Raw genomic sequence first — 19,237 nt, 5'->3', positions numbered from 1 at the left:
TAAAAAAAGTCTATTTCTGTTAATTGATACTTTACTATTGATAACGCTTTATTGACAGGTTTATCATATAACATAATAAAAATGTCTATTTATGTCAATTGATACTTTACTATTCATAACGCTTGACTGCACAGAGCATTTTGACAGTTTTAGTACCATTTCATATGAAAAGCACATTGTAATATAGCTTAACGTAGTCTATTTTATGGTTTCGGCCCTTAAATTATTAGTTACGCCATCAATTTCATCGAATTTGACTATCGTTTTATACAGTATGACTTTTGGAACAAACAATTGTCCATGAAATACATATTTCAAACAGAAACTTACATATAATTGGGCTACAAAAGACAATAAGAAATTACTAAATAAATATAAGTTGAAAAAAAATATTTAAATTTTTATAAATTAAATTAATAGTATTCGAACTCTGAGATGAATACTTTTGACAAAGTTTCTTATGAAGGTTGTATTGAAAGTTTAGTGTAGTAATCTATATAAAAAATGATCCAATAAAATATGTATTCAAACAGAAGTTGTATTTACAGTATTTGTAATAATTCTCTCTCAAGAAACAATGAGTTGGTTTCTTGAAAGATAAGTAGAACAGAAATACCTTCCGAAGCAAAAATTATGATAGTAGTAAGAATTAAAGAAGATTTTTGTTATATATTCAGAATATAATTTTAATTTTGTTAGTAAACCTAATAATTAACTGCAGTTTAGGTATTATTTCGTGAAACTCGTTTAAGATTAAAATAAAACACTAACCTTTTCGCCCCTTGGCTACTACGATTAGACGGTGTAGAGACAGATGTTAAAATTAAAAAATAGGAAAAAAACTTTTTTTCCCAATATGAATTAGTTGGGAATTTTACTGAACATAGTGCAATAGTTGTTTGTTGGACATTTGTGATGTCGATGTTTTGGTTTTCACTGTTAGTTACTAAAAGTCAAATTGGATCTTTGTGCTTTGTCCTACCCTAATAATTGTAGTTAGTTCAAGGTTCATTGAATATATATTAGAGTACACTAAGAATGCATTGAAATTTAATTCCAGCCTACTTTAAAAATTGTTTTGGTACCGAATTTGTCACCGCTGCTTAAAAGCAATCAGAGCCTATCTATTGTTGAACGATACCCACAAATAACTACAAAGTAAAATGAGAAAAAACCGTTTTGCAAATAGGGGAATGTAGTACTTGATCCGTTTTATCGACTGGCATTTGCGACACTGACATCATTTTAATCAGGAGCGTTCACTTAATTGCGAGTGCCGAAGTCTTGGTGATTGGCTTCGAATGGAACAGTATCCAATTCCGACTCATCATCGTTGAGAGAGTGAGTCCGCGAGTTCTGGGTGCATAAAATCATCATCAATAGTAGAAACCGCGAAACTAAGACGGAACCCCCTCATGCGTTAAAGCGAAGACACGACAAAGTCGACCGCTATATAAAATAAATGAGTGCCGAGCGGAGTAAATAAAGAAGATGAAATAAGAACGAGCCAAGCGCCCGGGAGTTTTTAAATACCGAACGGAAAAGAGTGAATAATATATTTAAAATAATGGAAGAGCTGAGTATAATTTCAACCCTCACCGTATATAACTTTATAACTGAAAATCAAAATGTTTTCAAAAAATCAGAAATATCTACTCAAAACTTATTTTTCTTTTACTAGTCTAGCATATGTTACTAATAAAAGTTTTAAAAATTTTGTGATTTAAGCTTTTTTTTTTACACTTTCCCATTATAAACAATACTATCTACTAGATCTATTAAAGATCAAATCTATCAGATCCATTTAAGATCAAACTTAAGAATAATCTGTACTTTTAAAAGGTAAAAAATATGATTTTTTCTAAATAAATATAAAAAGCTTATAGCCAAGTCACTATCAACAAGTAAATACTAGTAATAAGCCCTATTGCCAATTGTGCCGTAAAATAGACCAATATTATGACAACGCAATGTTATGCAGCTTTTTCATATAAAATGGTACTAAAAACTGACAAAATGCTATGTATTTGCCGTGCAATCAGGCGTTCTACACAAAATCTAATTTTTCGCGTGTATTATTATTACTCATTAGAAATATGCACTTATGATTTCAACATTCTTTTTTAGCGTTTGTGCGTTGTTTAGACTAGGCTTTATAGCGAAAACGCCTGATTGCACAGCAAATGCATAGCATTTTGACAGATTTTAACGTAATAAAGCGTTGTCATGACATTAGTCTATTTTACGGCAGAATTAGCCCATAAGTCAAAACAAATGCAAAAAATATGAACTAATTTAATTTGTAATTATGAAAAAATTGAAAATTTATATTTTTATCATTATACTTTTATACGTATCATTCATTATTTTTGAGATATAAAACAAAGGTGATTTCTCTTCTCTTTAAATTTGTATTATTTTTCAAAAATACGCGTCGTAAAGCTCCAAAACTGCTAGAACACATCAAAATTTTATATTAAAGCTAATTTTTGGCGGAATACTATTAATTTAAATTTTGGTGGAAATTGCATTTTAAAACCTATTGATCCAGAAGAAGAAACTAAGTCATAGGACAATATACATATTATTTAATTTACATATAAATTTATTATGATGTAAATTTTAAATAATTAATAACAATACGAATATACTTTAATAACTATTGTTAACACAAAAATTAATAGACTAATAATTTTTTTAAAAAACAAGAGCATACAAAAACTATTTTCCTTATATAAACAGCATACATATTGTTTAAACAATAAAAAATATTTTTCCCTTCTGATTTGGAATTAAAATAAAAAAACAAATAATTAAAAGGCTAAATGAACAAAATCGGAGCTGTTTAGGAAGTCTTATTTGATTGTTTTATGCACTTATTGACATGGCTAAACCGTGATTTTCAATATTAAAGGATAAATCGCAGTGGTGTCGTGCTAATATTTTTTGCCGGAACGCTAGAATTTAAAAACCGGTTCATAAACCGGTTCAAAAATCGGTTCTCATGTTTGCACCGGTTCCGTTCGAAAGGAAAGAAACAAAATTATTACAAAACCTATTTTGTGCACATATATGTATGTTTATTACAATAATAGGAATATTTAATAAAAATTAGTTAAATTATAATTTATAAAATTCACTTATTAAATCATTTTCTGCATGTAGCGATTTAAATTTTTTTTTTTGCCGGAACGCGTTTCGGCCCAAAAATGATTTGCCGGAACGACGTTCCGGTGCGTTCCGGCTCGACAACACCACTGATAAATCGGTTATTGTAAGTACTATTTATGACAGAAATAAACCACAAAATAAAATTTGATTTTGTATCAAAACTTGACAACAATACAGCATTTGGTGCGAATAAACTGATTATTGAATATACAATATTCAATTACTCTTTGTATGTATAAAAGAAATTATTGCGTGCAATCCACATACTACTTCTGACTTTACCAAAAACTTTTTTTACTATTTGCACAAAGTTTCAATTAATCTAGTAGAAAATATTCTCCAGCGCTTCGACTAATAGCAGGAAAGACTATTCCGCGGCACAAGTCGCGGACGAAAGTTGAACGAGTGTGGGGAGAACGCGTCGCCCGTATATTCCGAGCAGAACTGCACCGGGAAGCATCTCAGGAACGCCCGCTTATTTGAATACCATGCTAAATTGCGGCTATGGGCGCATTGAGAAAAAAATCGCGAGTAGAACGAGAAGCGCACAAAAAATGGAATGAAAAAACGATGCCAAGATTGCACAGCGAACAAATTTCAGAATTTAATGGTCGTTCGTGTTTTCTTTAATTCTTAGTGTCTTGATTTTCGTCAGTGCTGTTTGAATTATCTACCACATGCTTTAGGGTACGTGAAAGTAGGTACTTTGGTAAATATTGCTTTGGGTATGATAATAATGAAGTTAATGCTTTTAATAAATTGTAACAATTGGTGAATTGTTATCGCGTAAACGATAACGTAAATGATGTTGGTACATAACAATATTAAATATATGATCATATATTTAAACAAACAGATTCTGTTATAATGATATTTTACTCTGCAAAATCAAAGATGCGAAATCAAATAAGCCTCATAAATTTACAGTGATCAACATATACATTATTAATACTAAGGTGACCATACGTCCCGGATTGGCCAGGGCAATCCCGATTTTCCGCCTTGCATCCCGGTTTTTTTCTAAAAGCAATATTTATCCCGGTTTTAGGTGTTTTGTCCCGGATTGTCCCGGATTTTTAATAATAGTTTGACTGCCGATATTTTTCTAAATATTTTTCAACTAGAAAATTTGAACCGACAAAATGTGCATATAAGTTTTTAGCTCACCAATAACCACCCCCTCCCCCCTTCCACTCTTTCACACACTCTAGTCCGTGTCCCGGATTTCATGCAAAAAAATTTGGTTACCTTATTAATACGAACTATTACATTATGACTTTTTATATTATTAATACATCTCTTAATATATTATTATATGTTTTATAATTGACAACCGCATGGAAAGTAACACAGAAAATTTGCGACCAACAACGATCTTTTTCCAAATTTCTTCATAGGTTAATGTAGATGCATTCTACAAAGCGTAAAAGCGTACTAGCTTCAAATGATTATATCGTTATTATATTTTAGCTCTTTAGAATTGTTTACTAACTATAAGTAGGAGAGACTAGGTACGGTTGTGCCACTTTTTTTTGATCAGCAATAATTTAGTAATTTTACCAGTTTAGTTAGCTAGGAAAAAAGTAAATTAATGGTAACTTGAACGTCTACTTTTTTTATTATTTTATTTATGGCGTTTGACCGTGTGGTAATTTAGCCTTTAATTACAGCGTTAATATTTTATATATTTATAATTAACAGAAATATCCATATCACATTTGTCTATTTAAATAATATTTTAAGTATGATGGATTAGTAATGAAATCAATTTATACAAGAAAAGGGGAGAGTGTCACAATAGTCTACACCCCCAGGTTAAAAAACAATAGGTTTTTAACCACTTTTATTGTCAGAAATATGTAACGCAACATAAAATAATCATTTAAAAAAAGATAATAGATATAAAATAGAATAGATAGATAGATATAGAAAATTTGTGTCTAAAAAATAAGTCTTTGTGATTTTTTTTTGTTTCTTGTATTGAATTTTTCTTTGCCTTTCTCTTTCGTATTTTGTCTTTCAAGTTAGTGTGTAAGATTTTTGTTTATCTGTTTAATCTTTGCCCGAATATGTCGAGAAATGCCTGTCACAACTTATACATATCTCAAAGAACAAAACTAATTGCGGGTAATTAACTACAAATGTTCAACTTACAGCAAAATAACTACCAAAGTGATCTATCTATATACAAGTAACAGTTATTATTAAAAGCAATCGAACATGAAAAATTACCTTTGACTCTTTAAAAACAATGCGGTCTTCACATCATGTTAATAAAAGGCGGTGACTGATTACAATAATAGAAACTTGATCAAGCACACATACTTTTTCTTTCACCCTTGGACCCTATTTTAAAATCAGTATATGTGGGGAATCAAGCAAGCTGCACCATAATCACTGGTCTTCCGTGACTACTTAAAAGGTGCGTCCAGTCCTCGGGTCAGCGCGAGTTAACGCATTTACTCTACTGACACCGGACTTCCGTTGGTATATCCATTTTGTATACCCAGACCTTAGTGTTATTGCTGACACAAAAATTAATTCTGAGCCTAGACCTTGGGTCATGAATTGAATTCACTATCATATGATTCATTAGAATCGCAATTCAACCTCTCCTTGTCCGTTAACTCACCAAATAATCTTTTGATGCATAAGACTTTGTGACTGCATCTTGTCAAGATGATGACTCTTTAATACGCTCTCTTTCGAATTACTTCCACGTATAAATTATTTGTTGTGATGAAGTTATTACCGTACCCAGGCTCCCCTATACGTTTAGTCTGTTTACAAAAATAATAATTCAAAAACTCTCAGCGCTCGAGAAGAATATTCAAATCTCGATCGAATCGAATTTTGCAACTAGCACTTCTCCAGTAAAACGAGTCCTCGTCCTGGTCGCTGATAACGAGGCCACATCATCAGGACGAAACGGGCGAGGAAGAGGCAAGCGGATGGAATTTAAAACGCGTCACCAAATTATCGAAGTCGAGGAGATAGCGTATAAGAGGCTCCATCCTTCGAGATATGCTATTCAATGCACCGACGTTCCTTGGTGGTGGAGTGGGCGAAGCACCCTCCGCGGTTGTTGTGCGGTTATCAAGACTGATAACGCACCATTAATCTCCGCTAACTGGATCGCGTGAACATTATTCATTTAACTATGTGCCCACCGATATTACTTGCTCCTCGAGACGGTAGTGTATGGAAATATCGAAGAGCAGTTAACTCGACTAAACATCGAAACAAAACAATCAACAATATACCACCCACGCCGATTCATTTACGAAACTCGTTTTCTCCGTGTCCCCGGTTATATACGGCGAGAGTTCGAGAGGAAACATTTAAAATACTCTTATCAACGTTATCTATGTATAATATTTGAAGTCTTTATATTTTTATGTAATGATGTTTTGGCCTTCTTTGAATTAAATGTTCTTACGTATATTATGGAAATAAAAATCGGCCACGTGGAACTGATTGAACGAATGTCAATCGCTTTATTTTTCACATTCTATATTCAATTAGTTTTGTGTAATATAAATATATCAAACTTTTGATCAAAATGAATCATATTTATGTGTCAACCGGTGTTATGTATATGTTACCAATGGCCATTAGCGCAGATATAAAGAAAAATTTCAAAATGAAACGATCACTACTATTAATCTAAATAAAAATACATATTTAATTTTTTTATTTATTAGAACAGCATTCAAAACTTAAGGGTCTACAAGCATTGGTGCAATTTTTGAAAGGTCGTAAAAAAGACCAACAATATTTTTACAATATTTTTACACGTTATTTATTAATGTTCTGAGAATATAAAAAAAATAAAAATAGTCATACAATTTTGATTCTAGTAGGTGATGAAGTGGCGAGTCTCAAAAAAATCGCACCTGACCATACCAATGATTTAAGCCCTTCAAATAATCCAAAGAAAAAATATCTATGTACATATTATTAATCTAAAATAATGTCGCAATGGTATGAACTAAGTACAAGTTAAAAAATTGTTTATTCATGAAATAGCGACTGTCTGGAGAAAAAAATTGTTGGCAACTTTTTATAATATTCTGAAGTTTTTCAAAAATAGTCAAAATAGGAATTTCGGAATGAGAGTATATTGGAGAAAAGTATATAAAAAAGACTCCAGTATAAGTAGAAGGACCAGTCGAAATTGAGAGATTGTGGGTATCGTATCTAAAAAGATAGTTTCGAGATAAACGCGTTTGAAGTTTCATGGAGGATAAAAACAGAAATTTAACGTGGTCAAGAACTATAGTTCCATAAATAATTTGAATTTTGAATAATTCTCTTGTACGCATATTCTTGAATATAATACTTAAACTTTGAAAATATACGAAAAATTTTTTTTTATTTAATACCAAACCAAAATACTTCCTTGGGTGTTTTACAAGTTGTTTTGACGATTGAACGTAACTATGTCGCTTTTTCAGAAGGCATGTCCTCTTGAATTGCAACTCAACCTATCTTTATTTCATGATCTTTTAATTACAATTTCTGCAACACTGATGAATTTTTCATTGTTACAGAAATGCTGGACCATTTCCACTTAGAAACATATTTCAATATTTTCAAGTAAAAACCGATTTTAATACTGCTTCATATCAGGCCGCCTGAAGCGGCTTTTATCAAAATCACAAAGTTCTGAATAGAAATGCATAGCTCTAACAACAAAGCAAAGTAATAGCCCTAGTAAATAATTAAATACTGATTTCTTACATAATAGATAAAATCATTTATACTTAGTAACACGATGACCTCAACAGAATAACCAGTTATATATAGGAGCGGATTCTGGCGTAAAATAGATCAATGTTATGGCCAGGCTATATTACGTAGCTTTTTATATAAAACTGTACTAAAAACTGTCAAATTGTTGTGCAGTCAGGCGTTTTAGATAGAAAGCCTAACCTAGAAAACACACAAACATCAAACGCACTATCTTATCATACGTGCATCTATGTTATGTGGCATGATAAAACATACATGAAGTTAGATTTTTATGTATAAAACGCCTAATAGCACTGCAAATACATAGCATTTTGACAGTTTTTAGTACCATTTTGTATGAAAAGCGCTACCTAACATAGCCTTGCTATAAGATTGATCTGTGTTACAGCAGAATCGGTCCATAGTTAAAAAAAAACAGGAAACACAAACATGCAAAATACTGTGCATACTTTGTTTTATGATATTAACTTGAATTTATAATTAGAAAATTACCACAAGTCTCTTCTATGTTATTATTAGATAATTTACAAATTATTAAACATGGGGGACGTCCTAAGAAACTATTACAAAGTCAAGTTACTTCAGAATATATGTATATATTTAAATCATAAAATGTCTAATCATGTGATGTATCTATAAGAAGTTCAACCCGTGATATTTACATCGTGCTTCCTGCATCTCAATTACGCATATACTTACAGAATGACATTCGTGGCGCGCACGGGTTACATTTAGACATGTTGAGATGAATGATTTTCCGTTTACATTTTTTTGTTTAACGTTTTTCTAACGCCGCTCTGTCTGTCACAATTCACAGACAAGTGTTTCCCATAGTCAAATAGTTAGGCATTTTCAATGAGCGAGAATGAATCAAGACGATAGTAGCTAGAAGTCGAATGAGCGTTCAGGCGTTGAATGATTCCTGACAAAAGTGTTAACTGTTGCCTTGATGATGTATGCGATCTTATTAGAAGCATCGCGGTCTAAATGCGACTTGCGGGAGAACTGTCAGATGATGTAAAAATAAAATAAAAATTTAGGAATGAAGAAGTTAATATTTTTTTTTGGTTCAATATGTTAGGCGATTGAGTTTCAATATTTCATTTAACCAATTAACTGTAACGCACTCTTTGTACTGTGCTCACAATTTTGTGTTGCCAAAATCCAAATAAAATGTTTTTGAGCTAACATATGCCTCTTACAACTATTTATTTTAAAGCGGCATAGCCTCGAAATATTTCAAATATCTTAAAATTTGATCTGATTTTATCTGATTTTGAAATTTGCTATCTAAATGGTCGAATGTCAATGTTTTATACGCGTGACGAGAATACGCGTCAATACACAATGTTTTGACATTTTTCCATGACGAGTATATTTGTCAATCACAGTTCACTGATTAATTACTTCACAGATCTTTGAACCATAATGTTAATGTAAAATAAAATGTCACAATTGTTGAATTTAAATTCGATCATGCTTTTAAATGTTAATCGATTGTGCTTTTGTTGTTAATTATAAAAATGTTTACATTCGATTTCACTGTGTCACTTAACCAGTTAATTGTTATTGACGAATATAGTCGTCACAAAAGAGTGGCCGAATTTTGTGTACCGACCCTATAAACGTCATGTGTATAAATCTTTGACAATGATTACAATTTTTAAAATAGAAACAATACATATTTTCTAATTTGAGGATATTTAGAATAGGTGGAGTCTAATCCGGCATAAAATAAATAGTTGTAAGTGGCATTTTACCTCAAAACCAAAATTGTATCACGATTCTGATGATACAAAGCTGTGCGCATAGTTCAATGAGTACACCACAGTTTACTGGTTAATCAGTAACTGATTCCGGGTTTGATACCTACCCCAGCCAACTTTCAGGTTTTCAAATCAGGCTTTTAGGTTTTCAAATAATCACTTGAGATTATAAATCAAGAATTTTATATAAAGTGAAAACTGTTTTGAATACTAATACTATTAAAGTACATTTTAACTAGAAAAGACTTTTAGATTGCGTTCTAATCGTCATCGTTAAATTAACAAAATAATTATTAGATGTCTTCATGTAGTAATCAACAGATTGTAATTTAACTAAAGAATAGGAAATTAATTTGACAATTTAATAATTATCTATGAGGTAAGCCAAAGAATAAAAACTTAAAAATAAATAATGCATATTTAAAATGCGGTCCGAAAATTCTTGAAGTGCTACATTTGTCGCAAATCACTGCTATATTATAATTAGAGTTTGTAAAATACTTACAATAAGCCATGTCCTGTTTCTTCACAAATTTGGTTCTGAGGATGGTAAATATACCTGAAAAAAAATAATATTATTATTTTAGAAGTATTTAATATCTTTTGATGCAACAGAGACTCCAATTAATTATATTTTGTATATGAGAAAAAAAATGATTTTTTTTTCAATCAGCTCAAGTTGGGGGAAAAGTTGCTAAAACTTATGTAAACATTAAAACTTATTGTTAATAAATTGCAAAAAAAAACAACCATATTTCAACCTAAATATTTACGTAAAAAACATTTTTCAGCAAAATCCTGTAAATAATAATTGATTTTATGTATGATATCTGTACGAAATTTTTTAGGAAAATTCTAAAATGTAAATGTATGGTTGGGGTGCCGTTTGTAAAAGAATGACCCATATATATACGTCTTGTTTATTTTGAAATAATGTGTTTTTTATGTGTACTAGTATGTACTTTCAAGCTCTGAGACCTTAACAAATTAAAAACTTACAAATTGAGTTCCATCAGCGCGACGCGCGTTATCAGAGAAATATCAATGTCGATCACGATCGAAGTTTTCATCCTCCAAATGAATATTTTATGACAGTGTTTTTGAAGCAGGATTATTTTCGTATTTTATTTTACATTCAAATTCCTGCGTCCTTTACCCCCGGCCTCGTTTCCCCTGCGAAAGCGCGACGCGTGCGAGTGAAGGTTCTCTACTAGCGGAATATATTAATAATAATTTCCTTTTCAAAATGGCATGTTTTAAAACTTCGTCAGACGCGAACATTCCAGGTTGCGTGTATACTTACTTACTTTTATATATTATACGATATATATTTGCAAATCCGAACAGTATTTAATTCTCGTGTGTTATAGAAATGCCGTGCGAATGCCGAACTTGTATGAGCTTTTGCTGTGGGGGGAATTATTTCTTTTGTGGGCTATTAATAATATCATAAGGTCAGAAATTCAAAATGATTATATATATATATATATATATATATATATATATATACTTATTAGGGTGGTCCTTTATATAGACATTTTCGAATTTCCTTGTTCCCAAGGTCCTAAATGGTTCCAAGTTGATAAAAAAACAATTCTCTGAAAGTGTTAGCTCTTAATATTAACTTTTAGATAGTGCGCAATTCAATCAAACTTCGTATAAAAATAGCATGAAAAAATTTTGAAAATTAAAAAAAATTTTTTTTTAGGTATAACTTAGTGACAAATGAAGTAAAAGTGAAAATTTGTGTCATTTTTTATTGAAAATTCGACGCTCTGCAAAATTTTTGAAAATAGAGCAAGATTTATATAGCAATTTGATACAGACCACTTCTTTCAAAACTTGTAAGTTCTAAATTTTGTTAACACTTTATAATAAATTATTATTTTCCGTTTTTATTATAGTGCGTATATTATATAGTAGTTCCATCTAACCCCAATATCAAGAACTACCCGCTCAAACAAGATAACGTAGACGTATGTTCTAGCTATCGGTGTTATATTATTATTTTTGTTTGATTTTTTTTTTAATTATTACTTATTATTTGAATGAAAAGAGTAGTATTAAATTTTCAAATTTAAAAAAATATAACTTGTACGTAAGGTAGGGCAGGGCCTAAAGGTCCGTGGATCTACCATCATTATCTCAAAAGCAAGCAAAGGTAATGATACTATTTTAAAGTAGAAGGCAAAATATGTATGATCACTGATATGGTACAAGGAATAGTAAATAAAAATATAAATATTAATTATATTTACAATTAGTACAAGTTAATAAAAGCAATTTTACAAAAGATAAATTAAATTGTTAGTTAACCCAAACCAGATGAAGTTTATACACAATAAAATCTTTGTAAAGAATGTTCCCAAATAATTTGGTTTCCAAATTGGTTAAATGATGTAGCTGTTATTTCGTAAAATCCTTTTAGAATTAAAAAAAAACATTATCTGTTTACTACCTAGCTATTCCTTTTTACCCCGCTTAAGGGGCAAAAAGGGCAATGACAAAATTCAGAAAAGTAAAAAATAAGTAAATTTAGTATATTAAGAAAACATATTTAATTTGGAGTTATATAATTAGGAGTTAACTAGAAACTTGTTCGATAGTTGTTTGTTCGACACATGTTATGTGTTGTGATGTAGTTTTTTTAGTTCAGATAGACAGTGTAATTATTGAAAGTCACATTGGACCTTTGTGCCCCGCCCTCCCCTACAACTAATATAATTATTTCTATATTTATTCTATCTTTATATGTTACTATTGCTCAAAATAATTTTTGAAATCTATTTTTTACTGTTCCAATTACTATCATTTGAACGCAAATTATTAGTATTTTATTTATTTGTGTTTATGTCTTCGGATAGATAAAAAATATTTTAATATAGTAAACATTTATGTTCAATTTAAACATACTAATTAATACATTAGTATGTTTGAATATTTCATCAAAAACATCATGTCTTATGAATATATTGTTGCAAATTTTATTACAAAATGAAATTATAAAGTTATAAAATGCACTATCAGTAGCGTCGGGCGGTTAATTATTAGGTATACAATTATTTTACTTTTTGGCAATAAATTAATAATAAATTGAATTAATAATGAAAAAAAGTGAGGCCTCAATTTCGCCACACGGGATATAAGGCCGTCAATGCACTTTAAATAAATATTAATAAAGATACTGTTTAATAAATACTAAATATAAATGTGCAGTTGATATTGTCCATCAATAAAATAAAATAATTGCTACTGTATATAAAGGCATGACGTCACTTATTGTTATATACCAGAATTCTGTAAGATAATACACAGATTTAATTCTCGATACAACCTCCACCGACTTCGACACAGTAATGCACTTCATCCTCCACTAATTGATACAAACCTAATCGGAAACTGGAAAGACATGCATTATGATAAGCAAGACATTTCACCCCCTGGAAGGCGCACGAGGATTTCGGTCTGATTCGGCAGTCGAGTGTGTTTGATTAAGGGATGTACGATTGGAGCTAAAGAGGGTTTATGTCACAGACTCTAGAAAATGCTTTCGGGTTTGAGTCATGCGAAACTTTTTGATTGACAGCCCCCCGTCTATCCAATCACGAGCGCGGAATACTGATGAGCTGACGTCAATCATGGCCACGCAGCGGATGGGGATGCCTAGCGCCTAGACGACGCGACGCGCCGCTACGAAACTTTACAATTATTATTGCGCAAACATACCAGGACGGGCGCGGAAAAGTTCAGGATTAAAATGTGAAGTATAAAATTACAGTGTGCTAGCTAACAAACAATCACCAAAGCATAGCCATCTCCTACGTCTTTAAGAGCTCACAGAAAGACTGAACTTAAGTAATAAAATGACCACGATAGCCTGAAGAAAACTTTAAAAATAAAATGTATATATAATATGAAATCACAGTGCATAACCACTATATTAAGGACAATCTAATACGTCAACAGACAACTTTACTTTTTTTTCTCATTGACATAATATTTTCATATCAGCCAGGCAGAGGTGCTTGGTATAAGAGATTATGAAACAATTTTTATACATACGAGTACATTAGTGTGGTCGTTAATATGTAAATTTTGAAAAAATTTGCAGAGCGTTGAATTATTAATAAAAAAAGACAGGAAATGTCACTTTTAATTCATTTGTCGCTAAGTTATACCTAAAAAAATTTTTTTTTTTATTTTCAAAAATTTTTCCATGCTATTTCCATACGAAATTTGATTGAATTGCGCACTATCTAAAAGTTAATATTAAGAGCTAAAACTTTTAGAGAATTGTTTTTTATCAATTTGGAACCATTTGAGCCCTTGGGAGCAAGGAAATTCGAAAATGTCCATATTAAGGACCACCCTAATATACATATTCATATATTATATGAATCAATTTTATTCTATATCATAAGATCTGTTTATCCTTGCATTGGCCACCTATTTTTTATCTTTTCAATTTCTTTATAATTTAAGTATGTATTATTTAAAATCACATTGCATTGCAACTAACTATCGATCACTATAGTAAATTCACTCAAGTCAGTCCTCAAAAGAGCTCACAGAAAGGTTAAAGTTAAGTAAAGTTAGGTAAATTATCGAACATATAACGACGGACTGCGGAAAACTCAAGATTAAATTGTGAAATATAAATCACAATGTGTATTAATATATAAATGACAGTGTGTATTAATATATAAATCACAGTGTGTATAATTACCATAGCTGAGTCAATCTACTACACATTATTAAGACGTAAGCCTTAACAGCGAGTTCTCTAAGGCGGTCTTCATGAGCTTACAGTAAAGGCTTAAATTACAATCTTAAATGTACCACAAAAATCTGCAGAAAATTCAGACTTAAAAGATGTAAAATACAAAATCACATTGCATAGCAACTAACTAACAATTACCATAGCAAAGTCAATCTAATTAGTTCTCAAAGATATTTACAAGGGTCAAGTATATAACTCATCAAATTTTATCAGCAGAGTATAGATTTTATCAGCGGAATAGCTTTTAATTTCTCTCTTGTAAAATTTTTAATGGCTATTTTCTTATTGTTTACACCTTTGCCAAGCTAAATGTTTAATTGATCCTTTTTACCCCACCCACATTCAAGCTTTTATAGACGATATATAAAAAACTGTTAAATCTAACTTGAAAATAACAATACATCTTACAAAATAATTAAATAACGTATAATTAAAAGTTATATAAAAAATCTCGTAAACTAAACAACAGTGCTCATAACGAAAAAAATCTAACAACGACAGAGTATACTTTTTAGTTTATTTCTGTTTTATTACAATATATTATAATATAATATACAATAACCATGATTTATGAGTTTACTTCTAAAAGTATTTTACCCTTATTTAATACCACAAACTATCCACTTTAAATTATACATTTTGTAGAAAATACTTTTGTTAGAAATAATGATACACGATCGTTTATCACCTGATAGCAACGTTGTATAAACTAAGGTTGTAAATGGTTACACATCTCATGCCTACTACATTAAAACAGTCTTGCTAAAAAATCAATTTACTTGTTTTTGAGGTAATGGTGGTGGAATAATTCTACCTGCTGAATTTAAGCCCTGCTTCTACCCTTCTTCAGCAGAGATTTTATAAAAAATTGCACAACTTAATTTTACGAGAAATTGAGCAACTTAATTTTACAAAAATATGCTTATGTTAAACTCGACTCAAACTATTAATACGAGTAAAAAGACAATGTAGCTCTTCACCTGCAGCTGAAATCGGTTGAAGCACAAAAGTCAATGAAAAATGACGCAAAATCATTTATACGCAAATCTATAAATAAAGCCAAGCCAAAAGCTACATTTTCTATTCGTATCAAAAAAGTATTGTCTGAATTTGATTCATCTGAAAGCGTCTCCTAACTTCAATATCTCGCCGAGAACAGTGTGGTTACTAGCGGCGAAGTCTTTACGAGATGCATAGAACATCCAATATTAAATCTCACCTGCTCCCATACGCGGGCGACGCGTCATATGGCGTGTATACTTTGTCACTCCGTTTCAATATTACACCGCCGAAACCTTGAAGGACAACTTTCAGCGGGAGGCCCCCGTAAACTTTTGCAAAATCCCCTTTCCCTTTCAATGAAATATCGCTACCGAATCTGAACAGTCTGTCGCCCGCACGCCATTTTCATACATAAGTCATATATTAAACTTTGACTATATGATTTGTTTCGTAACATTGAAAACAGGAATGATTATGCATCTTAATAGCGGAGAAGAAACGCATATACTTATGTATTAAAGTAGAAGTATTGTAAACTTGCATGAACCAAATATGTTCCAAAAAATTTGTTGTCCGTGTTTATTTGTCCCATCTGTATCTATGTGATCATTTTGATTATTTTATTTTCTATAATACTGAAGACTAATTATTGATGCAGCAATAACGAGAAAAGGCTATTTTGGAAACATATTGCTATCCATTTGCTATATATATTTCAAGTGAAAACCGATGTCACTACTGCTTGACATCAGGCTGCCCAGATACGAAGATATAGATATAAAATGTGTTAGCCGAATTTTTTGAATACTCCAATTCAGATGAAAATAATTTGTGTGATATGATATAATTTTGCGCAAAACCTCTAGTTCTAAGTAAACTATACTTGGTAAAACAAACTGGTGATCAAGAATCAATTCATTTTGAATTAAACCCGACTATACTTACGGTCTTTTGTTCGACTCTTGCATAAAGTTTTACTTTTCATATAATATTAATTTTAAATAAAAATATGTCGATCCATGATATTACTGTGCGAAATCGTGCGAGTTTTTTTTCGAATTAAATTTGTCAGTCTTACCATAAGACCTGAATTCGGAAACTTCTCTTGAACTAGATAAATGAGAACATAATTCAAGTTTGCATTCCATTGCAACGCGCAGTCTGACAGAAGATGTTCGAGTTTGAGCCCTCTCTGCACGTTACGACCTGGTGACGTGCTAATGACATAATTAACAAGTTCAGTTTAGTTGTTGCGGTGAAATCCCTTGAATCCGGCAGACAGTTTCACAACTGAGATGCATTAAATCATCACAAATGCATAAACTTTCAGTAACTTCTGCGTTATAGCAATGACGTTAGATATAGAGCAATTTTGTGCGGTTAAATTAATTATTTAATAGTATTGTAAATTTATTTTCAATTTAGTTTAGTAACTCAATACTCTATCAACAACCAATAATTATAAATATCGACACCATGTGATATTTTTAAGATTTTGCATATGTCTAAATTGAATAACACTGTAATAAATAATTGTGTCTCTAATTGTTTTTTTTTTTAATTTGCAGCTGATTCTTTTGTTGCTGAAAATGGTTTACCGAGGAGATTAAGAACTGCATACACTAATACACAACTTCTAGAGTTAGAGAAAGAATTTCACTTCAACAAATATTTATGTCGACCCAGGCGCATCGAGATTGCAGCATCACTTGACTTAACTGAAAGACAGGTGAGTGCAAAAATAAATTGAAATTATATTTTCAAATTGAAAGCAATAATACATCTATTAAACTATTAAATTATTGTATGAAAAAATTAATTGGCTATATATATACAGCTAATCAACTAGTAATCAAGTAATAGTGATTCAATATCGTTTTCTTTTTTAGGTTAAAGTATGGTTTCAAAATAGAAGAATGAAGCACAAACGTCAAACGTTAAGTAAAGGTGAAGATGGAGACGATAAAGATTCAACTGCGTCGGAAGGAGGGAAGAGTTCTAAACTATGTTCGGACAAATTTCCCGATGACGATGGTCCTAGTGGTAAGAAGAGTTGCCAAGGTTGCGAAATGCCTCCAGTGAATTTGGACGACGTTTCCGACAATGGACCATTAACGCGAGGCAACAACAACAATACGCCAAGTGCAACGAATAACAATAATACGTCAACTGGGACGTTCCGAAGTAATAGCGATGGAGCGAGTAGTGTCGCATCAAGTTCAGGATCGCCTGATGTTGCCAAACCTATACCGACAGAAGATGACGAGCCTCTGACGACTCGCAATAAGAAACCAATAGTAAAATCAGAAATCGATCGCGGTAACTACTCCCCTGTGGCCGCCGCCAAAGAAGAGATTACAACAAAATCTCGAAACTCTGCTATGTATCCCATTCAAAGAATATCTCAATACGTAAATCCCCCTGGTATGCGATCCGCAGGTTATGTCCAACAACCGCCGACTACAGTGCCTCCACAATACCATCCAGATGCCTTAGCGCAGCATCAATACCGCGTTAAACCCACTGCGCCCGTACTGGCGCAGCATCAATCGCAGACTCAAGGCTGCTATTCACCGGCGGAGGGCTACGCGATGAACGCAACTCCGGAGCAATTGCTGCCTTCGGCCGCTGCAGAAGCGTATGCACGAACGCAGCAGCAGGCTCAACGAATGCGTGGCCAACAGAGAAATTACGTATCGGCCGCCGCGGCAGCGGCACAGTACGGATATAACTACGGAAATTATAACAGCAAATGCCAGACGCAACAGCAGCAGCACACGTCGCAAACCCAACAAGCGCCGCAGCATGCTCAACAGCAGCAAGAATATCCTCATCAATATGGAGGCCAGTACGCTGTGCATGATACAGCTGAGCACGGGCATGGACATGGCCACGGACAATACCACCATCACCATCACCACGCCGTGCATTACTACCAAAGCGGTGCGGCGGTTGGTGTATACGTGGAAGATCATCCGATGGAGCACGGCTATTACACCGCGGAGCAAATGGCAGCGGCCCACAACAAACCAGCCATAACCGATTACACCGACGGCTACGCGGCGCAACAAGAGGTCTACGGATCGACGCACACGCCGCACGCGGCCCACGTCGACGGGACCTACACAGCCCACGGAGCCTCCTCCTCGGACGCAACGGCCGATAGCTACAACGCGTTCCAACATTTTTATGAAACGGGACAAGGACAGCCGACGGAAAACAGTAATAGTTCTTCCGATTTCAATTTTCTTAGCAATCTAGCAAACGATTTCGCACCTGAGTACTATCAGTTGAGCTGAGCAGAACCGTCATTCGAAATAGATGACTATTTTAAAACCATGTAAATTTGAATACAGTGTGAGGTGCGTCGAACAATTTAGTTAATACGAAGCAATATTAGAACTTATTCAAGATTGTATGATATTAAATAATTGTTTACCTTATATCTTTAACTAGTTATAGTTACGTGTGTATTATTTAATTTGATTTACAATTTATAGATGTGCTTTTGCTGCACATTTAAACATAACGTCATCAAAGTGTATTGTGTAAATGCAGAATAACTATGTTGGAGAATTAAAGTTTTATTGACTCTAACGGAATATTTTCATAAATTGGTTTGGCAAATTGTCCTATGACATTTGAAAATGTATGCTATTATAGCTTAGTTTTCATATAAAAGACAATCGTGCATATATGAGCTGTTAAATAATATATTTAAACAATAAAAGTAATTTAAACATAAAGAAATAATTACATTGTT

General features: G+C 32.3%; 1 protein-coding gene across 1 annotated transcript in view; it reads left to right on the top strand.

The window, feature by feature from the left end:
- Positions 1 to 18,773, top strand: part of LOC113376075 (homeotic protein proboscipedia-like) — a 46,210-nt gene extending 27,437 nt beyond the window's left edge. Inside the window, exons 2-3 of the mRNA XM_026616001.1 lie at positions 17,043 to 17,203; positions 17,364 to 18,773. Of these exons, the coding sequence (XP_026471786.1) occupies positions 17,043 to 17,203; positions 17,364 to 18,773 (1,571 nt within the window). The remainder of the gene's footprint in view (positions 1 to 17,042; positions 17,204 to 17,363) is intronic.
- The last annotated feature ends 464 nt before the right edge of the window (positions 18,774 to 19,237 follow it).

Source organism: Ctenocephalides felis, unplaced genomic scaffold (genome assembly GCF_003426905.1).
Source record: "Ctenocephalides felis isolate EL2017-DRISC unplaced genomic scaffold, ASM342690v1 CF-g0.4_SCAFFOLD_01886, whole genome shotgun sequence".
NCBI classification, from domain to species: domain Eukaryota; kingdom Metazoa; phylum Arthropoda; class Insecta; order Siphonaptera; family Pulicidae; genus Ctenocephalides; species Ctenocephalides felis.
Note: the sequence above shows the minus strand (reverse complement) of the source record. Positions and strands in the feature narration are given on the sequence as shown.